Here is a 27,053-nt window from a genome sequence, read left to right on the forward strand (position 1 = left end):
TTATGACAGCAATGCTGTCGCGGTTAATTTCTCCCATTGATTTTTCACGTTTCAAAATGCATGCATGGTACGAAAAGTATAATAATTACCTTGACTCCTCGAACAAATCACTCCTGAGTAGGGCTGGGCGATATGGCCTTAAGTACGTATCACGATAAATTGAGCAGATTTACCTCGATAACGATAAATGACGATAAATTCGCCCAAGCAAACTGTTATATAATTTGAAAATTTGAATCAATGCATGGAATACAAATTAACAGTTTCTCGTTAAATTTATTTACCAGCTTTCAATTTAACAATTGCACATGCAGTCTAAACATTAAGTATTAAAAAAATCTTGTAAACAATAAGAATTCTTGTGTGAACATTTATAACAGCTTGTATGACTTGAAAAATATCATCACTTGAATTTCATTAAATTCATTCCGCATTGTTATACATTAGATAGTGGTATACGTTTAGATATTTAGAATAGATACAAATACGACACATCCACCCGCCCCCCAGAAATTATACTTAATTAAAAAATAAAATGTTTCACAAACCTTTCCTTTCTTTTATTCAGCTCAATTATTTACATCTTATGATTTTGGAAATCCTTACAGTATGCAATAAATAATATTCCTGTTCCCAAGCACTGTGCTTACTGTACTGTAATTTTTACAAAAAATAAACAATACATAGTTACTCCCTGTCATCTAGGACGAGCCACTTACAAGACTAGCACTGTCGTGTATTACAAATACTGCTTTGAACACATCTTCACAGACAAAAGCAATGACACAGGCTTAAAGAGGTCAACTTTAATTGTGTAAATCACACTTAATGACTACACGATCTCCTGGTTGAAATAGACGACATCCACTTAATTCTATTGAAGATATGTAATGCTGAGGCAATTTGTCAACTTTACTTTTAAAAAGAAACGTGCACTGTTTATCCAGTAGATGGGGCTCTTGCAGTGTGTCAAACAGTGATTCAATTTAGGGCAATTGTCTTAAAAGTGGTTCATTGTTTCAGAAAGCCTCGGTTTTTCCATCCCTATCTGGAACCTGTCAAGAGTTTACTTAATGTCGGGTGAAAGTTTGGCGAAGCTAACTTAAGCCCGACTTCATCCCGTTTACTTGTAGCGTTAGCAGCTAGCGTTAGCCTACCGGGCTTCTGTTTGATTGGCTTCCTGAAAACCATGTGACTCCTAACGTAAGCACACTGTCTGCTTTCTTAAAGGGGAATGAACATAGCCGAACAACACAGAGTCAAAGCGGGATGAAAAGACTATATTTTCTTCTTTTATTAAATTACCGAATTTACCGACATGGTCAAAATTACGTCGGTCATCGTGAAGAATTTCGGTAACGGTAAATTTTCGGTTTACCGCCCTGCTCTACTCCTGAGATAATCCTTCCTGTTTGTATGCGGCACAGCTTTCTGGGGTTGGGCATTGAGCATCGATAGGACCCGGTTCTAACACTCTGGTTTTCCCGGAACCGTTCAAATTTTAAAATTTCGATTCCATGTTTCGATGCCCTGACCGCCGAGCGGGGAACAAAAATGCTGCCGAAAACCACGAAGAAGCTACAAGAAGCGCGTGTTTGTGCATTGCAACTTGATTACAATCATGGATACGGTGCGGAGGCGCTCAAAAGTTTGGCTTTACAAAAAAAAAAAAAAAGACCAGTCAGCTCAGTGCAACATTTGCAACACAACTATATCATGCAAAGGTGGCTGCACGACCAATTATGCATGACCGGCTCTGTGCAAGTGCAAAGATAGCCGAGTGCTACATAGTTGACACGCTGTGCCGTCAGAACCAGGTAAGTAAAACGGTAAATTACATCTGTCTTCTGCTGTTCCCGCGATCCGACCCCGGATTAAGAAGTAGATGATGGATGGATGGAAAACAGTATGAGAATAAGTCGTATTATTTCGTCGGGCTATAGTCGATATCATGTATATAGAACTAGATGCAAAATGACAGACTCAGCGGCGTTAGAAGATATAAAGAGAAACTGATGCAAAATGGCACTCACTGGCGGTAGTGAACAGCCGCCATCTTAAAGCAGTAGACGCCTCCGTTAAAATCAACAGTGTTAAAAGGATTTTGGTTTTGGGATCTATTGTGTTGCTTATTGAGAAAGAAGCAGCCATATGAAGCATTAGATTACTTTTTTTAGTGAACTTGTAGCAGTGAAAACGGCATCACATCACAAAGCATCCTAGCAAGACGCTCTTGCTCTCATCTCTTCTTCTCCGCATTATACGTACACACTTCTACAGCGCCACTCAGTGGCGTAACTGGTATTGTCACAACATAAACATTGCATGTGACTGTGAACACAACAGAATCGGTTTTACAAATAAGGAAACATTTTGCCTCATCTATATCAAATTATAATCAATAGAAGAATTTATACTAATGCTTCGCTAAGGTACATGTATGGCAAAAGGATATAAATGTTTTCTCCGTGCGCTTTTGAAAAGTAAACTTTCTAATATTTGTGAAAGTGCGCTCCTTCGGAAAGAAACTTCATCACATTCGAGTTCAAAGACTGATATTTATATACAGGTTAAAAATAACCCTGTGAGAATTGCATATAATTTATAAATTTCATTTTAATTGTATTAATAATAAAAAAATTTTAGATTCGTATAATTATAATTTTAAATTCATTTAATTTTTTAAAAATTGAGACGTTAAGACATTAATATAAACTAATACATTTTTAAACTATAGATTTTTTGACCCTGCCTTTTTGTTGTTGTTGTTTGTTTGTTTTTTGACCCTGCCTCTTAAAAGAATCTGAATCGAGAATTGTTCGGAAGCAGAATCTAAACATGGAACCGAAATCGGAACTGGAATCGTTCCATTTCAAACGATGCCCAACCCTACAGCTTTCGTACTTTTTCAACAGAAATCCTGCGTTAGATCTCTGCGTGTGTGTGTTTGTGAATAGCTCATCTTGATGTGGGCGGCCCCCTACTTGAAGGTGAGGCGCAGTGCCTGACCTATCTGACCAATCAATACAATTATGAAGTCTATGTCATAATTTTGGCTTCGTTTCTTGATCCCCCCCCCGGGAAAAAAAGACTTCAGCTAAAACTAGTTCATTTTTAACATAATGTGTGGTGATGTGGAAAAAATAAAATACTGTTGTTATAGTTTCATTCTTTTTTGTAATCTGACAACAAAAAAAATCAAGAAATCAGCGAATTATCTCATTTTTGAATGGATGTAAAAAATCCAAGCTGGACATAAATGGGGTTAGTAACAAAATTTGCTGGATAACACTTAATGACATCTGTCATAAGCATTCGTTAATGCCCATGACAGTGGAATGTCATAATTATGACTGTCTTATGGCAGTCTTATGACGCCAATTAAAGTGTTATCTATTAACCCACATGAATAAACAAATAAGCCGCATTGGACTATAAACTGCAGGATTCAAAATTAGAGTAAAAAAAATTGCGGCGTATATCGAAAAATTACGGTACAGAAATGCAATTAATTTCAGTCCTTCTTTCCCAAAAAGTCTGCCACTTTTGCAATTTTTAATGTTTATTTTAACCTTTAATATTACTAAAGACAAATGAGACTATATTGTATTGTTCATGAGCAAAAGTTGATAAGCCATAGTGTCTCACACATGACATGGCATGACAGTAACTGATGCCCCCCCCCCCTCCCACACACACACACACACACACTTTATTCAAGCTATAGGATATCTGAAGTTCACTTGTAGCTCAAAATTAGCCCACAACACTAAGCAAAACACTAAAAAAACCTCTTCATAACTTGTGTATTAGGGTACGGCTGTAGATTACAACATTAGAATTTATTCTCCAGTGCTATCTCCACGTGACACGAGATTTTCTTTGTACTAAACTAATGGATGGAATGTTGCCTACCTGTCACCATTTTTCTAGGAAATTGTTGTCTAGTGACCGCAACCCTCCCATTGACGACCTCATCGAGTCTGGGATCCTTCCTATTCTGGTCCACTGTTTGGATAGAGATGACAAGTAAGTTGACGGCAATCCTTTATAAAGTAGCTTGGTTTTGTATTGTTAGTTTTGTACACTTCAGAGATGTGGAAATGCCAGAGGCTCATCTGAGACGTCAGTGGCAATACAAGTATGCAAATGTGTATAATAATAATAAAGAAAAACAATAACAAAAAAACAGCGGGCTTCCGCAACAATCGACCGCTATCTTGCCCGTTCTCCTTCTCGCTTCCCTTTACGTCACAGCTCCCCGACAGATTGTCTCTTAAGGGGGCTGCGCTTAGTTACGGACATTACAATACACGATGAATAGGTTGCCGCTGAACCCTTCACACTAGGCTGCCGCTAGTTTGAAACGGCCTTACAGAAACATCTCTTTTGCACGGCGTGGCGGCTTTTATTTTGATGTGGCATTGCACCACAATATTTAATATGTAGGTGAAACCCTGAAGTTGTTTGGCTAGTATCGTTAGTTTTATATACTTCAAAGATGTGGAAATGCCAGAGGCTCATCATAGACGTCAGTGGCGATACAAGTATGCAAATGTGTTCCAGCTTTCACCTTCCTGGAATGGCAACGCATCCGAATGACTCATCACCACGTGCTTAATCTCGGAGATTGTTAATAGATGCCTTTCACTGTATTGTGTTTCTTCTTTTGCAGCCCTTCTCTGCAGTTTGAGGCAGCCTGGGCTTTGACCAACATAGCATCTGGAACATCTGAGCAGACCCAAGCTGTGGTGGATTCCCGTAAGAGCACACACTCAATTTGTATAGGTTCTCTGCGTGCCTGTAATTCTTACTGTAGGCCTATTCATAATGTAGGATCATCTTTAATCTGTGTGTGTTTGTGTTAGCTGCCGCTTTGATTGAAAAGAGACTTGGGCTGCAGCTATCGAATATTTTAGTAATTAAATATTCTACTGAAAAATTCCATCGAGTAATCGGATGAAACATTTTTGTTTTTAGGTAAAGAACAATTATAAATATCCATGAGAAAACAAGACACCTTATTTTGAACAATTTTTAGACAACCAATGTCTTTTAGATGCACATTGTTGAAAACAGCCAACAATTGCATCTCAGATGTGACTAGAAAAATAAAAAAACTAATTCAGTGCTTTCACTCGAAAAACGTAAGATCTTATTTTTAAAAATTCTTTATTTCTTACCTAAAAATGTAATTACTCTCGAAAACACGTATCACTTAAAAGTTAGGTGTTTTTCCCATGTGTTCCAATTGAGTTTCAGTTTTTGTCAAGCTAATTCAAGTTCTAGTTACGTTTTTAGTTTAAAAGTCTAAATTGTCAATCCAGATAGGATTTTGAGTTTAAAATAAATGTATCATACCTGCTGTATTGGAGCACATTAGGCACCAGTGCTACTTGGTGTTTTATCCATCATTGACTACCAAGCTAAAATTGACAGCTTTATTATGTTTTTATTTTACAGTACACCCTCATCACTCTAAAGGGCTGCGTTTTTACAGATTAAATAAAGCCTGTGTGAAAGACATGTTAGCCATAGCCACCATTGACAGTAGTCCTAATTGATAGAAACCCTGCCCTCCACAGGGCTAACGCTACATTAGTAAGGTACAGTAACATTAATTTTATTTATTGGCGCTACGTAAACTTAATTTTACCTTGTCCTGAGTATCGCCCCTCCGTTCTCGGATTAAACGTGGTGCCTTCGGTGGAGCGAGGGCTAGGCGGGCAGGACGCGAGGTGGCGCCCAGCCCGCATTTCGGGGCTGTCATCGGTCATGGGGTCCAGCTAGGTGTGCGGAACGTCGGCGGGGCTGTGGGGGGGTAGTGATATGGAAGCGTTGTCTTACAGTGAATACACAAAACTGTTTGCCTTGGTTCCTCTCCAACTTGAAGTGCTCCAACACTTTTGACATTTTCTGCTTTTTCTTGGTGCCTCTCTCTTCGATTTCGTCGGCTTCTTCGTTGTTACCTCTATATTACCGTATAGGCCCGAATATAAGACGGCCCTGATTATAAGACGACCCCCTCTTTTTCAAGACAAGTTTGAAAAAAAGACTTTTTGAACACCAAATTAATTTTTATACAGAAAATACTTACAGTACATCCGAAACAAATAATTATAATAATTGAGAGAAAAAGCATGTTATTTTGGCTCATTCAAATCATAATATCTGCACATTTAAATATGTAAACTAAAGTGCAATCACATTCGTAAATGAATGGCTTCTGGTTTTTGAAATGTAAATAAACCAATCTATTTTGATAAAACAAAAAAATTGCAATAACTGCATTAACCATCAAAGTGAAGTATAACTGTAACTGTAGTCTTGAAAGAAATCTGAATAAGGAAAAGCATTGCAATAAAATAATGCAAACTGGTTAAACTTGAGAGTAGCTGAGATCTATCATGACAGAACATCGCTTCAATGATATCTGCCGCCATCTAGCGTCGTGAATGGGTATAATGTCTAGACCGCGAATATAAGACGACCCCTCTTTTTCAGTCTGATTTCAATGCAAAAAACACTGTCTTATATTCAGGCCAATACGATCATCCATCCATCCATCAGCTCTAAAAGAGACATATGATGGATAATTACTGTAAATTCCGCTCTACAAAGTGCATCTGACTATTAGCTGCACTACTCAAATTTCATCAAATTTAAGAGAAACAAGCATAAATGTTCCACAGCACAGTAGAAACTGAAGGCTGTGCGTGCATGTCCTTCGATGCCTAACTCGAAACTTGCATGCAAGAAAGGCACCAATAAGTCTGCAATTAATCAGCCTTAATCCAAAAAAATCAGGCTGAGAGGATCGATAGGTACTGGACAATGCTAAATAGCTAACAATTTTCAAGACTGGGTTCACTGATGACGGAGGAATAGGATTTCAAAGTTAGTTTCACTACTTGAGTGGTGACAGGTCTTTAGCCTCTAAAATACACAAAGCAGCAAGTGTCCATGTTTAAATATGGAATAATTTACTAAAAACGTTTTTACACGTATTGATTTCATCGATCAAAAATATTTATTAACCAATTCAACATTCTCTTCACGCCAAGTTGAGTCCTCCTCATCCATATGCTCGCTCCTTACAATTTATTAGAGCTGTCCCGACTAGTCGACATAGTCGACGTCATCGATGACGTAAATCCGTCGACGAGCACAACATCCCGTCGACGGTTAATGAAGGGTTAAAAAAATATATATGCGTGGGAAGTTCAGAATGTCGGATGCTCTGTATGCAAGCGAGGAAAGCGGCACAAAGCCAAAAAAAAAAAGCGCACCAGAGTGTCCAAAACATTGACTTATTTCAAAGAAACAACGGAGGGTACACTCTTCTGTCCTGTCTCTTCAATGCCAAGCTTGGCTGCACGTCGGCCGTGAATAAACACCTCAAGCGGCGTCACCGTTTGTATTTTTTTTTTTTTTTGTACACCAGAGGGTGCTGTCGCCTTACTGAATAATAATGTTTTATTGACAATGGGCCTATAAGTGCTATTAGTATTGTCCTTAATGCTAACTGAAAGGTTTATTTCACGTTATGGTTTATTTTATGGTATGGAAAATTATATAAGGTTAAAAGGTCATAAATATATACAGTATATACAGTGATTGCACTCAAGGGAGAGATTGTCAATGATAAGGTAATAAATTAAGATAAAGGCAATTTGTTGATATATAAATAAGGTTTAAAAGGAAAAAGGTGAAAAGTTTTTGTTAATTTCTAATTGTGTTGTTTTATTTGTGTGCACCATAGCTCTTACGGTGTGATTACATCAAGGATGGAATAAAAGTTGTAAACCATCAGTTTAAGAGACCACCTTTTCAATCGGGATGCTACACTAGTTAATTCTATCAGCATTTGAACTCATTGTTTATTTGTGATTTATTATTATTTATGTGTTTATTTGTACTTAAATGAATAATTTAAGTGTTCCAATATGTTTTTTTGTGAATTGATAAGTGTCAACAAAAATTTCATTGCTAAATTAGTAAACAAAAACAATTAAAAACATTTTTTTTTTAAATTATTAGATTAGTCGACTAATCGTAAAAATAGTCGGCTGACTAATCGGGAGAAAATTAGTCGTTTGGGACAGCGCTACAATTTGTATGCAGCCACACAGTGTCACAAACCCGCTAGTGTTTTCACTTTTAAGTTCAAAATGTACTATGACCGCCAGGCTCCCTCAAGTGGCTAACTTGGAACATACACGCCTTGAGCCAGCCTTGAGACAAAAAAAAAAAAATGAAACAGGGCTCCGAGGACCAATGCGTATCTACCAAATTTCATTCTAGCCTGGCCTCGAAAAACAGGAGTAGCAATTTTAGTGAGTGCCCTCCCCAAGAAGAACAATGCAAGCAAGACTTTGAGACCTCCATCTGGGTAGTAAAAATACAATCTACTTTACCTTATAGGTTTGCCGCAGACTGAGTGCTTGAAGTCGGGTTAACAGCTGTCAGCGCTATCCATAGCATAGCATACCAGCTTTGTTGTTACACATTGTGGATGTCTGTCCTTTTTAAATCAAACTACCGTATTTTTCGGACTATTAGTCTGTTTTTTTCATAGTTTGGCTGGGGGTGCGACTTATAGACCCTACCCACGTGACGTCACAACTCCGCCCTCCTGACTGGTGCCGCCCAATTGTCCGTCAACACATCGTGTTTACCTGTTACGGCTACGTACATTCCTCCTATTTACGACGTGTTTTTCTGCTCGTTAACATTAATAATCAAAATGGTGAAGGCGTGTGTGGCGGTCGGTTGCAATAATAGAGAAGATAGACGGAGAGACTTGAAGTTCTACCGGATTCCAAGAGACCCGGAGAGGAGAGAGCAAGATGGGCTGCTGCAATTCGACGAGAAAACTGGGCTCCAAACGATTACCACAGATTATGTAGTAGTCATTTTATATCTGGTAAGATGCATTTAATATATATTTAGAGGGTTTTGGGCTGACGACCCCAATTAAGATCATTGCTAGGCTAATCGCCGACAACATACACGTATGTATGTAGTGAGAGTGCTATCGCTAAACCATATAAACATTAAAAGCCCTACCTCCATTGACAAATGACATGAAATACATTAGACTTGACAGTGGATGTTAGCAAGAACAAAAGATTTTTAATTGAAAATTTCGTAACTCACCTTTCCAAGCACAAGATAGATTCCTGCTGAATTTTCATGGACGAGGACTTTTCACCCAACCACCAACGAAGTATTTATAAGCCTCCAAGCTCTTAAAGTTTTTCAAACTTTCGTGAGAATAGGCTGATTTTGTGTGGACAAGATAGTTGTAAATATCAGGGTAGCTAGCAGATGTCAGGCAAATACGGCGAAGACAGCGGGTCGAAAAACATCGATTTGGGCATCAAATATGGATCTGGCGAATGGATAAACTGAAGCTTTTCCACATAACGCCTTTTATGCAACGCATCCAGTGAGTTTACGGCATCCGAAAGCACCGGGTCTTCCATGAAATGCATTATAAATTGCTCGATCAATTGAGACCATTGATAATACAGACACAAAATGACGGACAAGGGGGCGGAACAATACAGCAATCACGTGATTTTGTGACGTCAGTGGGTAGGGTCTATACTTAGGAGCGACTTATGTGTGATATTATTAACACATTAATATCATTTCACATGTTATTTTGGTGTTTTGGAGTGACACTGATGGTTTGGTAAACTTGTTAGCATGTTCTTTATGTTGTAGTTATCTGAATAACTCTTAATAGCTATGGCCACGTTCGCGTTCTGCCTTTGACAATGTGTGTTCAATTGTATTATTGACTTTTTTATATTGAAATGCATGCTTTTAGTTTGTGGCGCTTTCACGCCCATGTGGGGGGCGCACTCGCACTTGTTTACATGAAGAAAAGCGCTCACACGCCAGAAGAAGACCGACAGCTACGCAGCTCTGAGTGGGCGAGTTAGCGAGAGAGAAACACGGCTGCGAACCTACGTTCATTGTTTATGCTTATAAAATATCTCTACAGAGGCAACGTCTGTGTGTATCATCTTCTCTGTTGTTGTTATGTGTTTTCTACCCGCGACCGGACACTTATAGCCATTTGTGTGGTTGTTTGAATGATGTGCTAATGCTAGCGAACGCATGCTAACCCTTTTTGTCCTTGCTGTAAGAACACCTAATTATCATTTATTTACGTTGATGCGAACCTGTTTGGTATCGAGGACGAAATAGATTCAGCAAATTATACGGACGTCCAGCATCGTCATTTGGGAGTTTAGCTCGCTATATAACCAGGACCGAGCTGTAGCGTCCTGGTGAGGACGGTATATTCGCATTTCGCTGTTCATGCGCTGTACACTTATTCAGCATGTTGTTCTATATTGTATTTTTATATTAAGTTGCCTTTCAAGATGACATATCTGTTCTATGTGTTGGATTTTATCAAGTCCATTTCCCCCAAAAATGCGACTTATACTCCAGTGCGACTTGTATGTTTTTTTTTCTCTTCGTTGGGTATTTTCTGGCTGGTGCGACTTATACTCAGGTGCGACTTGTTGTCCGAAAAATATGGTACTCAAGGCTAGCGTCAACTTGTTTTCCTGTAATGGCACCAAACATCGGACAGAACCTTTTTGCGTGAAAAAGTCCCCATATTGCCTAATGAACAAGGCTAGCAGTGTGCTAACATAACAGCTTCTTCGTCGCAAACTGGGCGCCCTTTTTAACCAGTGGTTAGCATAAATCATTCATCAAAGGTCTTCTCTTGACAAGTCGACATGTATCTCTAACACTTGGATATTTATGTATGCAGATGCCGTGCCACGCTTCCTGAGGCTGCTTCAATCCCCTCATCAGAACGTGTGCGAACAGGCAGTCTGGGCTTTGGGCAACATCATTGGTGTGTTGCCATCGACAAGAGCGAGTTTACCATATTCGGGATCACCAATGAGATAAAAGGTCAATATGACACGGGTGCATATCATCCTTTACCTCAGGTGACGGTCCGCAATGCAGAGACTACGTGATCGGCTTGGGGGTTGTCAAGCCGCTGCTGTCTTTCATCAGTCCCTCCATTCCCATCCCAATCACCTTCCTTCGCAATGTCACATGGGTTATGGTGAACCTGTGCCGCCATAAAGACCCGCCACCGCCCATGGAGACCATCCAAGAGGTTTGTAAGGTTTTTGGAAAGTCAATTCAGGATTATATTGACTCACACTTAATGTGACTTCGTTAAATTTAAATATACACTTAAAGTCTTTGCCGTTTGAGTTTACCTTTTCACCACCTCATAATATCCATTTTTAATCCTTAGATCCTACCAGCTCTGCGTTTGCTGATCCACCACACGGATGTCAGTGTGAGTAAACTCTACGTTTGACGAGTCCAGAAAGTCATGCTGCAAGCTAATGAAATTGAAAATATTAACTTTTCTCTTCTGCCTCCAGATTTTGGTAGACACTGTGTGGGCTCTGTCCTATTTGACAGATGCTGGGAATGAGCAGATCCAAATGGTGATTGACTCTGGCATCGTTCCTCACCTGGTCCCTCTGCTTAGCCACCAGGAGGTCAAAGTCCAGGTATGGGCAGATTTTTTTTGTTTTTTGACTTTAACCCTTGAAGAGATCCACGGACATAAAGACTAGTAGTTCTTAAAAGGTAAATGTTAGTATGATTTAGAATTATTTGAATTTCAAACCCCTCTTGATGTTCTCAATTTTATAAATTTAGTTTAGTTAGTTGGGCGCCGTTGTTGTTGACGTCACAATGCACTGTGGGTGGTCAACGGGTTGCGCTGTTGGGCTTTCAGAGTGTGACTCTAGCTACATAAACATGTCATCTTTTCAGCCCTTTCAATTTGAACACGAGAGGAATATTAATGAGCAGGATAGCACTGTCGATTTCACAAAACGAGCAGCTAAATCAAAATGAACCGAAAAGACTGGACGAGACGAGAGTAGGACAAAACTGTTAGTGTTCATGTGGCAAGTTCGTCTAGTGACGGCAAATACTCTCTTACTTAAGTGACGTAGCAGGAGAGTATTTGCTCTCAAGAACTCCAGTTTTTGTGTGCAGATCTTCACGTTTTTGCAGATAGCCCGTGCATCACAGCACACGAAAACTTTGGTGCAGTTTGCCTCAACTGAGACGTCAAATAGGCTCAGCCTCCATGGCTGAGAGAGTGCTGCCTTACTCAATCGGAAACTGGTGACCAACAGTCATATTTTTGTCATGTAAAACCACTGTCCAGGGTAATGATCGTCCTGCTGGTGTTCTTAGATTTTGCTTGCCTGGCACAGCCAGACTGTTCTCCCTGTATTTTTCAAACACTGAGAGAATAGTCTGGGACCCATCCCATTAACGGCCTCTCGAGCAAGTACAAAATCAATCGTCAAGTCGGATTCGTTTATTTGCGTGACGTGTTCTTAACGAGCAACGTCACTCTTCCGCCTCGAAAGTAGTCTCCACAACAACACAGGTGGCAAACAGGAGAGCCGAGAATATGTTTCAATTCCCGGTAAAATCAGTTTTAAATTACCAAAAACACATCGACACAAGTCATTGACAATAGTCTGTGTCGCGCTAGCCATGTTGAATAAACTCCGCTCTCCTCGTATGTTTACTTCCGCGCGCAAGTCCCTCGTCGCGTTTCTAACGTCACATCCGCCCGTCGCTGATTGGTCCACTCCGCTGTCTGTTTGCTGTGGCTAGCTCCGCCCTGGAAATTTTATTCGCTTAATGGTGGCCAGACTCAATAGCTGGAACAGCGGTGAGTCTGGAGTACCAGGCTAAGATTTTGCGCCCTTATCAGCAGTGTGTTAATCTTACTTTAAAAAAGTAACTAATTAAGTTACAAATTACTTCTCCCAAAAAGTAATTGCGTTCGTAACTCAGTTACCTGGATGTAAGAGTAATTAGTTACTTGGAAAAGTAAATGGTGATTTTTTTTTTTTTCTCCCCCCCAAAAAAACAGGTCACACAATGTGAAGTTTAAAGGGCTTTTGGGACAATTAGCCCTAGCCCAATTCTTTACCCTAAACTTAACTAGACACAGGGGTATTGCGGATATTGCGATAACTAGATGGTAACCTTTGCTATATGTGGAAGTCATTTAATGTTGTGAATCAACTGTTAAAAATGTTAAAATTGCTCCCGTTATTGCGTTAGTTCCCTTCTGTCTACTTTCGACATGTGTAAGTTTTAAAATGGTTTCATCATTTAAAGATAGATTTACGTCAAGATTTTGCTGATTTAGGATCATTTTAGATAAAAAGTTACTTAGGTTCGCTAGGAAGGTTCTCTACAACAGAGCCTTCCTGAGAGGTCTACTGCTTTAAGATGTCGGCTGTTTACTAACGCATCTAGTTCTTTATACAGTGGGGAGAACAAGTATTTGATAGACTGCCAATGGGTTTTCCCATAGGCAATGTATCAAATACTTGTTCTCCCCACTGTACATGTTGCTAATGCCGCCGTGTCTGCCATTTGCATCTAGTTCCATAATATGTGATATCTACCGTTGGATCATGTGAGCGTAGTTTGAAGGCTATCTGCTTCAGTCACGTATTATTGGTGCCACCTAGCATGCGTTGGCAATGGCGTCACAACTCCCTTGCCTCCTCTCCACTCCTGCTCTGCTCTCTCGTCTCTGTGAGTCCCTCTCAGACTTTTCTCGCGTCATTCAACCAACATAGTAACTCATGCCTTTCCCGCCTCAGTAACGGTAACGGCTTTGCCAAGATGAGAAAATTAATTAGATTACTCCCTACTGAAAACAATAACGCCGTTAGTAACTGTTATATTCTAACGGCGTTATTAACAACACTGTTTATCATATGTTTCTCCAGAAGCTTTTGTGGCCATGAATAACTTCCTTTACATTCAGTTGGACTCTATCCAAAATGTGCTAAATAATCAAGTTACATAATAAACATACACATGCAACATGAATATGGCTTATATAAATGCTTGAGACGGATAAGTGACACAGAAAATGAATAAATGAATGTATTAAATTTAGTTTGATTGCAGGCAATTTGTATCATTTTCTGCCCAACAGATTATAATGACACCTTAATTTGCACACTGAGATATAAAAAGGACTGTCGTGTACTTTATTTGTACTAAAAGCACGCTCGCTGCATGCAGATAGCGTTCAAGACCGCATTGTTTAGTAACATTGACTAACACCACAAGGACCATCTTATTTTTTTCTACACTGATAGTATATGTATTGTTTATCCAATTAGCTGCAATCGATAACTCAGTCATCCTCAGATGAAAACCAACAAATCTGTTAACGTCCGCGAACGTGGAAGCAAGTTTGGACCCTAAAGCGGACAACAATACAAGAGGGATTGCGTACAAGGGTTTATTGAACACACAAAAAAACACACAATCGTGAAAAGGGAGACAAAATAAGGGTCGGTGACAGTAGGTCTGGATCAATAAAAAATAAACCCGAGGTAAAACCACAACTAACAACTAAGGGATCCAGGATACAAATTGTCAAATGGCAGGAAGTCAATATCTGTGCCTAGGATCGGTTTAAAGACACTGCTGATGAGCTGGTATTGAATGCAGGTACGATGTCGGGAACTCATTCCACAGCTCTGTAACAAAACAATCTGACCAGCAGCAGAATGTGACCAAATCACGCCAGTTCGTCAGACCAGCTTCGCTAGTACAGAACAAAGCTATTCTTTCAGTACAACCCAACCGTCATCACCCCCAGTGTGTTTTGTTTGTTTAAAACATGGCGCCCTTCATAGGTCAAAACATGTACTAAATATTAGGGCTGCAGTCATCGAATATTTTAGTAATCGAGTAATCGACTGAAAATTCTATCGATTAATCGAGTAATCGGATAAAACATTTTTTTCTAGGTAAAGAGCAATTATAAATATACATGAGAAAAAAGACATTTAATCCAATATTGAACCATTTTCAGTCAATGTATTTAATTTTGATGTACATTGTTGAAAACGGCCAACAATTGCATCTCAGATGTGATTAGAAAAAAAAAGTCACTGCTTTCACTCAAAAAACTTCTAGATCTTATAAAAAAAAACATTTCTTACCTAAAAATGTAATTACGCTTGATAACACACATGACTTGAAAGCTACGTGTTTTTCCCCATGTGTTTCAATTTAATTTCCATTTGTGTCGAGCTATTTTTAAGTTCTAGTTAAGTTTTAAGTTAGTCTAAACGAGTACTGATAGGATTTTGAGTTTTTGCAGTGTTCACAATAAATTTATGATACCTGCTGTATTGGAGCACATTAGGGACCAGTGCTACTTGGTGTTTTATTCAGCAATGACTACTGAGCTAAAACTGACAGTTAGCTTTATAATGTTTTAATTTTACACCCTCATCACTCTACAGCACTGTGTTTTTACAGATTAAATAAAACCTGTATGTAAGACACGTTAGCCACGCATCGACAATGGTCATAATCAATAGATACCTAGCCCTCCGAAGGGCTAACGTTATGTGAGCTAGTGACAGTAACATTATATTTATTAAATTATTAGCGATGAGAAGTCTACTGCTTAAAGATGGCGGCTGTTAACTAACGCTGCCTAGACGCGGCAGAGTCTGTCATTTCGCATCTAGTCCTAAATGCATGCGATATCTATGAGACTCATCGGACACTACCTGCTACCACACTAGCATCATGCGAGCGTAGTTTTTAGCAATGTCTGCGTCGTTTGTAGCGGCTGTCGGGTGCAGTAAGTTTTTTATTTTAATTTTTTTTTATTGCATCTTCCTCTAAGCACGTGACGTCAGCGTGTTGTCCGGTGTAGTCCGGGCAAAACGTGTTCCTTAGAGCTGTCAAAATGAAACGATTCCTCGAGGTGAATAAAATTACTCGGATCAGTTTTTAAAATCGAGTTACTCAAGTTGCTCGAGTATTCGTTTCAGCTCTACTAAATATTATAGATTTTTAAATCAATGGCAGTATTTTGTGTTTTTCATAACATATTTTCGTAAAAGAGAACAATTGTGGCTTATTAGAGCTCACGAGTCTTTAAGTCCGTGGTTCTCTTTAAAGACCTGCAAAATGAAGCAATTGTCAGAATCCCAGAATTAAAAAAAAAAAAAAAGGTCTTAATGCAACCTTTTTTTTTTTAAATGGTAAGAAAAAAAATATGTGTAATAAGCACTCTAATATCTATAACCCATCCTAAATCCTGATTTTTCTTTTCCTCATGGAACTTTGTACCTCACGATACGATTTACGATACAAAGCTCACGATAACTATGATCTGACGATATGGCGATACAACAATTATCGATACATTGGTACATTGGTCTATGAGTTTCTACAAACAACTAATAAACAGAAAAACAAGTTTCTGCTGTGAATTGGAATGAGTTTATCACTAGTAGTTTATCACTATGGCCGTCAGTGGCAGCCAATGCGGCAATGAGGTAATTTTGGGCCTTTTAAGGTCATTTACCTGTTGATTTTCAGTTACTTCCAGTTGATTTTGGGGTATTTTATGGGTCACTTCCTGTTTATTTTGAGTTACAGGAGAAGTGACCTGGGAATCACCCAAATGAATAGGCAGTGACTCAAACTCAAAAGGAAATGACCTGTAAATGCCCTAAAATGAACAGCAAGTGGACCGAATGACTGTTAGTGGTCTGGTTTTGAATGAACAAATGTTCTCAGTCTAAATAGATTGGGCGTCGAGCACCGTCAATGAGAGGCGTGCGAAATTTCCGATTCTTAGATTATTCGCGATTCGGCTGTGGAAGATTAGAGAACGATTCACAAACATCCAAATTCTGATTATTGAATTATACCAGATAAAGCAGAACTAAAACACAGTCAGCACGGTCTTCGGGACGCAATGAGGAACGGACCAAGAGCAAATATCATGTTCAACTCATGCCGCTAGATAAAAAAACAAAAATACCTGACTGCGGCCGACAGCTGGTTCAAACAACGCCTAGTTGCTAGTTGCTACAAACATACGGCTATAGTAGATATCACATATATGCAGCACTAGATGCGAAACGACAGGCTTGCCGTTTAGTAGTTGCCGCGTTGTAAACAGCAGCCATCTTAAAGCAATAAACTTCTCTAGAAGGCTCTGTTGTAGCGAACCTGATTAACTTTTTTTAGAAATACTCCTAAATCAGCAAAATCTTGACTTGAATATCTTTAAATAATGAAACAGTTTTAAAACTTTGACATATTTTTAAGTAGACAGAAGGGAAATTATGGAATAACAGGAGCAATTTTATCAACTTTCACGGTTGATTCACATCATTAAATTAATTGAATGTAGTTTAAAGCTGCTGATACAGAATGGGCTTGAGTATTTTATTCAATGCTTTTAACTGTTAACTTGATACTTAAATACTTAGTTTGGTTTAGCCTAATAGGATTTTTAAACTATTTTGGAACTAATGTACAAAACATTAAAAGGGGGGGTTTGGGTGACATCAATAATCGATTTATAATCGAATCGGAGCCTCTGAATCGTAATCGAATCGTTAGGTACCCAAAGATCCCCACGTCTACCGTCAATGGCAGCCTTAGAGTTCACTGAGACACGATTATAGTGGAAGATTTTGGTAGCAACTTGATGGTGCCCTTTTTTTGTATTTAACATTGACACCTTTTCAAAACGATATTTCGATTCTTGACAGGAGCATATCGATAACCGTTTGGGATATAAAGTATCACGATATATCCCCATTTCGATATTTTGTCACACCCCTAGTCAAAATCATGAAATTCTAAGTGTATCAAATGTGATACATTTGGCTATAAAGGGTTAAGTAGTATTAATGAAAAATTTCCACTCTTCATTCAGACTGCTGCCCTGAGAGCTGTGGGTAACATCGTGACCGGAACAGATGAGCAGACTCAGGCGGTACTCAACTGTGAAGCTCTCAACCACTTCCCTGCCCTCCTGTCACACCCCAAAGAGAAAATTAACAAGGTAACGCATGCATGTACCCCCTGCCACCCCACATGAGTTCTTACAGCACAATGTTTCTGGAAGTGATGACATCTGAGACTCGTGCTAGTGTGAATGTTGTGTGAATTTTTTACGGGGAGGTTTAGTAGTAAGTTTCCACCACGACGATGATGAAGAGGACCGCCTTCCATTATGTTGGAGTTAAGCACTGGTAGAATGGGGATTGTAGTTTGTGTGCATGTTGATGGCTGATTGTGATTTCATTTAATGGGTTGGTGGCAAGAGTGCTGACAATCTCTGCTGATACTGGAGTGCATCTGAGACCAGTCACTTTCAAATACAGAGGCCCATCTTGTGACATGGACAATGATTATAGCCTCAGTATCGCTCTCACCCCACCCAAAGCACTCAAGTCTCTGCCAGCGTCCACTTTTCCCGTGGATGTCTGGATTCTGATCCAACTAAGACTCAATGGAGAACAGTGAAACGTTCGGTACATAATGTAAGATGGTTTATGTTTTTGTGGATATATGCTATGTTTTGTAGGAGGCGGTTTGGTTTTTGTCAAACATCACAGCAGGAAATCAGCAGCAGGTGCAGGCTGTCATTGATGCGAAACTAGTACCCATGATTATTCACCTCCTTGACAAGGTAACCTTTCAGGTTTCACAAACTGTAAAAACACGTGGAAAAGACATTGAAAACTGACTCAATTTAGGGAGACTTTGGAACCCAGAAAGAAGCTGCCTGGGCCATCAGCAACCTCACAATAAGTGGGAGGAAAGATCAGGTACAAGGACCTTTCTCCTATCACCCAAAGTAGAAAAATGTAATGAAAACACATAGCCCTAAAAGGTCTTTGCTTGTGTTGCTTTCAGGTGGCACATCTGATTGAAAAGCAGGTCATTCCTCCATTCTGCAATCTGCTCACAGTGAAGGATGCCCAAGTGGTTCAGGTGGTCCTGGACGGCCTCAGCAATATTCTGAAAATGGCAGACGACAAAGCTGAAACTATCGCTAATCTCATTGAAGAATGTGGAGGTTGGCTCTACTTTAAATGGCAAACAAGCACCACTCCTTTTTTTGCCTTTTTGCATGATGGGATTTTTCTGTCCAGGTTTGGAGAAAGTCGAACAGCTGCAGAATCATGAAAATGGAGATATCTACAAGCTCGCATATCAAATTATTGATCAGTTTTTCTCATCTGATGTAAGTAAAAAGCTCTCATCATCAATATATTTGTATTGTTGCTCTTACAAGGAAAGATAATGCCTAGTGTAAATAACCTTAATTACAATCCATCCATCCAACTTCTCCCACTTATTCGAGGTTCGATCACGGAGAATAGTTTTTGGAGAAAATAATCTTAAAACACAAAAAAAAGGCGCCTCTTATGAGCACAGCCATTTTGTGATGTCAGTTATACGCACAATATTAAATTTGATCTACAAGTGTGGCCTCCTTGACCCAAAAACGTTATTTCCACATATGTGGATGCCAGGTGTAAATATTAATTTTACATAATGGTTTATATTTATGAATGAATGAAATTATACATTAATAACTGCTTCGACAGACAAAATTAATCAAATTAAATTGAACAAAAAAAACCACTCTTGTTATAGCCCCAAATAGCACTTGAAAGTCGATTCATTTTTAAATTCCATAGTATTTAATGCATTAATGGCCCTTGACAAGAACATTTAAAATGGGAGGACTAGCTGTAATTATCTTTCAGTGCTATTGACGGCGATAGATGTCAAGTCCATTTTGGCTGTGAGGCTGCCAGCCTCTTCTATTCAAAATGGATATTTATTTTTTGGGGGATGCCAGTCTGATCAAACGCATTTCTTACGTGTTTTCAATATTCATGCCAAGATGTATTTGAATTTATTTCATTAAAAAAATATTTTTGGGTAGGGGTGTAACGGTACACAAAAATCTCGGTTCGCTACGCACCTCGGTTTTGAGGTCACGGTGTGGTTCATTTTCGGTACAATAAGAAAACAAAATGCAAATTATAAATGTGCTAGTTGTTTATTACACACCTTTGTGTTTTCAACAATAGGAACATTAGCCTGTACAAAACTAGAATTCTGCTCAAAATGTAGCGGGTATTTAAAGATAATCCAACAACAATTTGCCTTTCAGACCCCGCGTATTGGTCAGCTTTCTTTCTGATAGAAAGTAGAAAAAAGAAGTCCTGTGCTAAAGAGAAAAGCAATCCCAATGACAATATTTTAACATGTATTTTACAAATGAAATGCCTCAATGAACTTTTAAAAAAAAAAATTTTTTTTTTTTATGAACGGTTTTCAATAGCATTATTGGTGGATTTTCTCAAGTTAAAGCGCCATACAAATTAATAAATTTAATTGTGTAGAGCTGTCCCGACTAGTCGACATAGTCGACGTCATCAATGACGTAAATCCGTCGACGAGCACAACATCCCGTCGACGGTTAATGAAGGGTTAAAAAAAATATATGCGTGGAAAGTTCAGAATGTCGGATGCTCTGTATGCAAGCGGGGAAAGCGGCACAAAGCCAAAAAAAGCGCACCAGAGTGTCCAAAACATTGACTTATTTCAAAGAAACAAAGGAGGGTACTCTCTTCTGTCCTGTCTGTTCAATGCCAAGCTTGGCTGCACGTCGGCCGTGAATAAACACCTCAAGCGCCGTCAGTCACCCAGTTTGTAACTTTTTTGTTTTGTTTTTTCATTTTTTGTACACCAGAGGGTGCTGTCGCCTTACTAAATAATGATGTTTCATTGACAATGGGCCTATAAGTGCTGTTAGTATTGTTCTCAATGCTAATTGAAAGGTTTATTTCATGTTATGGTTTATTTTATGGTATAGAAAATTATATAAGGTTAAAAGGTCATAAATATATACAGTGATTGCACTCAAGGGAGAGATTGTCAATGATAAGGTAATAATTTAAGGTAAAGGCAATTCATATAGGCAATTCATTGATATAAATAAGGTTTAAAAGGAAAAAGGTGAAAAGTTTTTGTTAATTTCAAATTGTGTTGTTGTATTTATGTGCACCGTAGCTCTTACGGTGTGTTTACATCAAGGATGGAATAAAAGTTGTAAACCATAAGTTTAAGAGACCGTCTTTCCAATCGGGATGCTACACTAGTTAATTCTATCAGCATTTTAATTCATTGTTTCTTTGTGATTTATTATTGTTATTTACGTGTTTATTTGTACTTTAATAAATAATTTAAGTGTTCCAATATATTTTTTGTGAATTGATAAGCGTCAACAAAAATTTCATTGCTAAATTAGTAAAAAAAAAAAAAAAAAAAATTATTGTTAGATTAGTCGACTAATCGTAAAAATATTCGGCTGACTAATCGGGAGAAAACTAGTCGTTTGGGACAGCCCTAGATCTGTGTATTATTCTTATTGTTTAATTACAGGTGTTTTAGCTCATTTCAATATATTTTATTTAAATGGGCTATCATTTAGTTTATTATGTGTTTATATTTTACAAATGTGATGTAGTGTTCATTTATATTGTATATTTTATGTTGTATAACTTTAGTTTCTATGAAAATATTAGTTCCTACTTGTTTTGTTATGGTTTTGTGTTGAACACGGGGCTGTGTTGGTTATTATTATAGCAGAGAAGACAGGGGTAAATCAACAAAGACAAGTCAACTGTGCCCCGATCTACCACTCAAGAGATCTGATGGACTCAAAAAGTGGGTTACGATTGCATATTTGTTTGAAAATTGACCGGATCCACCAGATTTTTACACGAGTGACTTCCGGTCTGCCAGATCCTCGCTACCAGTAGTAGTATTGACGCAGGAGGGTCACGTCTCGCGTCAAATAATAAACTCTGCCGTTGTTTTCGCATGCATCGTGTTGAGCCGCTTCTGGGACGCGTCTAACACGCGGCTGCACTGCGACTGGTGTGCATTGGCTGATTGACTTTAACGCCCGCGTTTCACTGCGTTCCTGCGGCGACCACGTTGTCGCGTTGATGTTTCTGGGTTATACTGTCGTACCGTGTTGGTCCTCATTATAGTAGAGAAGACGGAGTAAATATATTCTACACAAAGAAACTGTAACCCGATTGACTCACAGCCTCGGGTTACATTACGTCAGAAACTCGTTCGGTACGCCTCCGTTTCGAACAGAGCACCACGTACCGAAACGGTTCAATACAAATACTTGTACCGTTGCACCCTTATTTTTGGGACACATAGTATTGTTCAATTGGAATACAATTAATCTTAAATATGAAGTTGCTAATTAATTAGACAATTTTAATCGAGTCCCACCACTATTTTGGATTATCACCTCAATATCATTGTTTGTCAACTTTTGACAATAATGAAAATATTTAGTTGACGAACATCTTTTTTTTCTTTCTTCCTTCCCCATAACGATGGCAAGCTAAAAATGTGCCTAGGGAGTCTAAAACATAACGAGACGAATGCTCGTTTTCAGTCATCTATTCACAATGTGCAACATTTATTGTATGTACCTGCATCGTAACAGCCTTTTGTGTCACTCGTGACGTGCCGTCATGCACAAACACGCTCCAGCCTTGATTGTTTTGAAAGAGATGGTAAGATTTGCTGTCATAACTTGGCAAGAGACAACATGAAATATTGCTTTAGCCTTTAAAGGTCTGTGCTGAGTGATCATCACTCACCAAATGTAACTCGTAGCATTAAGTATAGCATTAGCATTTGGCGTGAAGACAGTCGTCTTAAACTCTCGGACAACTTTAACCGATGGTTAAAAATTAATGAATATAATGTACTGTTTTCTTAATGAGAGTTGGGGTAAGTTGGCGTTGACCTTGTAGAGAACACTGTGCTCATCTGTCATTGTTCATATGAAATTATTGGAAACCTTTATTTGTGAATCTTTGAATTTTACAGACGCAAACATTTTGGTTATTCGTCGACAAAAATTAGACAAAATATTTTTGCAGACGAAAACTAGACAAACATTTTGTACTAAAATATGACTAACAAGTACCGTAATTTTTGGACTATAAGCCGCTACCCCCCCCCCCCCCTCCTCCTCATTTTGAATCCTGCGGCTTATTTGTTGATTAAAGGGTATGTAGTGCCCTGGGAAAATTTTAATATTCCATCATTTATCCATAAACGCATGCCTTTTGTATTCATATCATGCCACTTCGTGTAATTACACACAAGAAAATGAGAGAAATTTGGCTCGATTGTCAAGCTAAAACAACCGGCGCCCGAGATCTGGCAGATTGTGTGCGTGATGTCACGACAAGTGAAGAGAGTGCCACCGACCACTAGGGGGGGCAGCGCCTGTCTGCATCAAAATAATTCCTTCTAGTGAGGGGAGAATTAGGGGTGTTTTGAGCTGTTTATGCTGATGCATTGTGTTCGTCCTGCACATATTCCAGGTTCCCTCATGAAGAAACACCCCTCGTTGTCAATAAAAGAGAATTCAGAATTGACAGTGAGGGGTGTTTCTTCAACAAGAAAAAGGCTCAGTGCTTTAATACTGAATGGCGGCGATGATGGCAGACAATTTCGTTTCTAGTTTCAGCGACGAAGCCGACGTAGAAGGACGTAACGAATGTTCATCTAATGGTGACGAGGAGAGTTACGAAGCTTTAATCGGTGTTTTAGGTTACCAATTTGAGCCCAAACGAACGCCAATGCAGCGTCATGAAACGGTCATTGAGGGGAGCAATGACACTGATGAAACATCGGCAGCAGATCGTGTGGGGAAACACCAATGATTTGTTTTGCATTTCTTTTTGTGAAGCTGATACACCGTGACTGCAAAATAAAGGAATGCATAGAATAATTATCATTTATTGCGCTATCATAGCTTTTCGCACTGCCAACAGACACAAATATGAATGGGATCAGAGGATTTGTTCTATATATTTTACGAACGATAATTTATACATGTGTCCAGTCCTGTATCCAATGCGTGACATTTTTTTTATTATAAAAGAGTACTCACTCTGGCTATTTCGAGCTTGGCTGCTCCCCTCCTTTGCTTAGCTTTAGCCTCCTTTACCAGTCATCGTCCTCTTTCTTGATATCTCGGGACATTTAGGTGGCTGCGCCTGTATGGTCGGCACCGCATCTCCTTTGAGCAGCAATCTTTTAGCAAAACCCGATTTCTCTTGTCCATAGTTCGAGAAGCTTTCAGGTGGAAAATGCGCACCACAGAAAAGCGTGCCGGAGGCTGTGTCTAGAAAATTAGCCCTCTTTGCACGGACGAACTTTACCCATTGTCTGTGTAGTCCAGCTTTTTTTTTTCGCGTTCAGGAACTCATGGATACTATATTCCGATAAATAACTATTGGTACACCACATAGCACAGCAGTTTTGAACCATTTTGGTGATGTTTTGGTCAAACAAACCCCAATGCTACTCTCTCGTCGTTAAAAAACAATGGCACCTGGCTCCGCCTCGACTGTCAATCACTTGTTGTGACGTCTCCGCCTCATTCGGCTGTTTCCGGAACACTTTCGGAAATGTTCGTCATTTTCGATCTATTTTCGATAATTGCTCATTAATGTGATTGATTTTTTTGTTAACTTTATCAATATTTGTTATCTTGGCACAAAACGGTTCTATTGATGTCTCACACCCCCTTTGCCGCTACATACTCTTTAATTTGGGTTGATGGGTAACACTTTATTTGAAAGCGGCATCATAATACCAATTTAAGACTATCATAATAATGACATGACAAAGTCATGGGCATTAATGAATGCTTATGACTAGAGGTGTGCAAAATTTCCGATTCTTAGATTATTCGCGATTCGGCCGTGGAAGACTCGAGAACGATTCACAAACATCCAAATTCCGATTATTGAAATATGCCAAGTAAAGCGGAAGTACAACACACTCAGCGCGCTGCGCGGTCAATGAGCAACGGAGCGAGAGTAGCTAAACATCATGCTTCTCATTACCCGGCCCCTCGGGTAATGCCAATGCTCAACTCACGGCTCTAGCTCAACTCATGCCACGAGATAAAAAAACACAACAACATACCTGAAGCTGCTACAAAAGTACGTCATCCTCATAATGTTACGGTAGATATCATTTATATAAGACTAGATGCACTACGGTAGCGGTAGCGTTTGCAGCACATCTACAAAAAGCTAGATGCAGACGTAGTAAACGGCCGCCATCTTAAAGCAGTACACTTCTCTGCAAGGCTGTTGTAGCGAACCTTCCAAGCAAACCTAATTAACTTTTTATCTAAAATACTCCTAAATCGGTAAAATATTGACTTGAATCTATCTTTAAAATAGTTTTAAAACTTTCACATGTCGAAAGTTGACAAAAGGGAAATTATGGATTAACGGGAGCAATTTTAACAACTTTAACGGTTGATTCACAACATTAAATTAATTGAATGTAGTTTAAAGCTGCTGATACAGAATGGGGACTGGAGTTTTTTATTTACTGTTATTTTTGTATATTTGTTTACTGCTATATGTTAACTTGATACTGAAATAGTAGTTTGGTTTAGCCTGAGAGTATTTTTGAACAATTTTGGAACAAATGTACAAAATATTTAGGAAAAAAAAAAAAAAAAAAAAAGGGGGGGGGGGTGCATCAATAATCGTTTTAGAATCGAATCGGACCATCTGAATCGTAATCGAATCGTTAGGTGCCCAAAGATTCCCAGCTCTACTTATGACACATGTCTTTAAGTGTCATCTGGGAAAAAAAAAAAAAAAAAATTTTTTTTTTTTTGGATGACTACATTTACTTCAGGGGTCCCCAACCTATTCCACTAAGGCACACTGTGGGTGCAGGATTTCATTCTTACCAAACAAGATGACAACACTTTTTCCCCAATCTGGTGTTTTACAAGTGCAATCAGTTGATTGCAGTCAGGTGTGGCTTGTTTTAGCAGAAGCCTCATTGGTTCAACTGTCTCTGCTGGATCGGCTGGAACAAAAACCAGGACCCACAGTGTGCCTTGAGGACTGGGTTGAAAACCCCTGATTTACTTGAGTAATATTATTTTGAAGTTACTACTCTTATTTGAGTAATTTTCTTTTGGCTACTCTACCCACTTCTGCATACTACGGTGAGGCCAGCTGTGGCTTATAGTACGGTGCGTCTTATCCATGTGTCAAATTTGGTGGGTGGCAGTTTATAGTCAGGTGCGCCTAGGGTCCGAAAACTACGGTATTTTCGTCCAAAAGACTGAGACGTAAAAAGGAAAAACAACACTGCTCAATATTCATTGTTTTTCCCTGTGTGACTCAGATCGACGACGACAGCCTGGTCCCCGAACCCATCCAGGGTGGAACTTATGGCTTCAACTCCGCCAACGTGCCAGCCGAAGGATTCCAGTTCTAGACGGCATCCGGGGGTATTCTGGAGTTTTGTTCACGATGCAGCACTCTGTTCAACATAAACAAAATTAGGCGAAAGAGAGAGAGAGCGAGCGAAAGAGAGCGAGAGTGTGAGAAATTTGATCCATTGTGCTTGGCTCGTGGGATCCCATGGCTGCATCTTATCTGAGAGAGAAAAATGTGTGGATTTCATTGGGCGTTCCTGCGGGAACGCAGCCCAAATGAAGTTTGAGTTGGCGAGTGGGTGCGAGTGAGAATGAGTGGCTACATGTTGCAAAAAAAAAAATAATAATAATCACAACCAGGCAAAACACCTCCAACGAAATGTGTCGAGAGATAGGGCGACACGACTTCCGTGATTGGAGCGACGACTTCAATAACTCGACCTCCGCCCCAAGGAGAACCAATGACACAACAGTGAACTCTTAATTACGAACGGAGATGATACAAGCAGTCATCACAATTCCTGAGGGCGCCACCTACCCCAATCTGCCACGCTATCAGACATGTGTGAATGGAGCCATTGCGTATGAATGTCTGGACTCAACGCTGAGGAGCCAGGTTCATCTCCTCCCAATAAGGACGTCCTGACAGGACACCCTCATCCTCTCCCCTCCGGGGTGGGGGGCGAGAACAGGAGTCCGGCTGCGTGTCACGTGAGCGAGCGAGCGGATGGGTTGTGTGTGCGCATGACTGGAAGTGTGCGAGGACGCGTGCGGGAAACAGCAGAGAGATACAAATGCGACATCATGAGCGAGGAAACGCAGCGAGGTTTAG

The 27,053-nt window shown here is 39.4% G+C and overlaps 1 protein-coding gene across 1 annotated transcript in view; it reads left to right on the forward strand.

Annotated features, from left to right (window-relative positions):
- The window catches only part of kpna4 (karyopherin alpha 4 (importin alpha 3)), a 52,436-nt gene extending 25,865 nt beyond the window's left edge, over positions 1-26,571 (forward strand). Inside the window, exons 6-17 of the mRNA XM_057839538.1 lie at positions 3,934-4,029; positions 4,676-4,761; positions 10,802-10,888; positions 10,986-11,161; positions 11,306-11,350; positions 11,439-11,570; positions 17,825-17,953; positions 18,479-18,583; positions 18,651-18,722; positions 18,811-18,973; positions 19,050-19,141; positions 26,188-26,571. Of these exons, the coding sequence (XP_057695521.1) occupies positions 3,934-4,029; positions 4,676-4,761; positions 10,802-10,888; positions 10,986-11,161; positions 11,306-11,350; positions 11,439-11,570; positions 17,825-17,953; positions 18,479-18,583; positions 18,651-18,722; positions 18,811-18,973; positions 19,050-19,141; positions 26,188-26,280 (1,276 nt within the window). The 3' untranslated portion in view covers positions 26,281-26,571. The remainder of the gene's footprint in view (positions 1-3,933; positions 4,030-4,675; positions 4,762-10,801; positions 10,889-10,985; positions 11,162-11,305; positions 11,351-11,438; positions 11,571-17,824; positions 17,954-18,478; positions 18,584-18,650; positions 18,723-18,810; positions 18,974-19,049; positions 19,142-26,187) is intronic.
- The last annotated feature ends 482 nt before the right edge of the window (positions 26,572-27,053 follow it).

The sequence above is a fragment of the Corythoichthys intestinalis genome, chromosome 6 (assembly GCF_030265065.1).
Source record: "Corythoichthys intestinalis isolate RoL2023-P3 chromosome 6, ASM3026506v1, whole genome shotgun sequence".
NCBI classification, from domain to species: Eukaryota; Metazoa; Chordata; class Actinopteri; order Syngnathiformes; family Syngnathidae; genus Corythoichthys; species Corythoichthys intestinalis.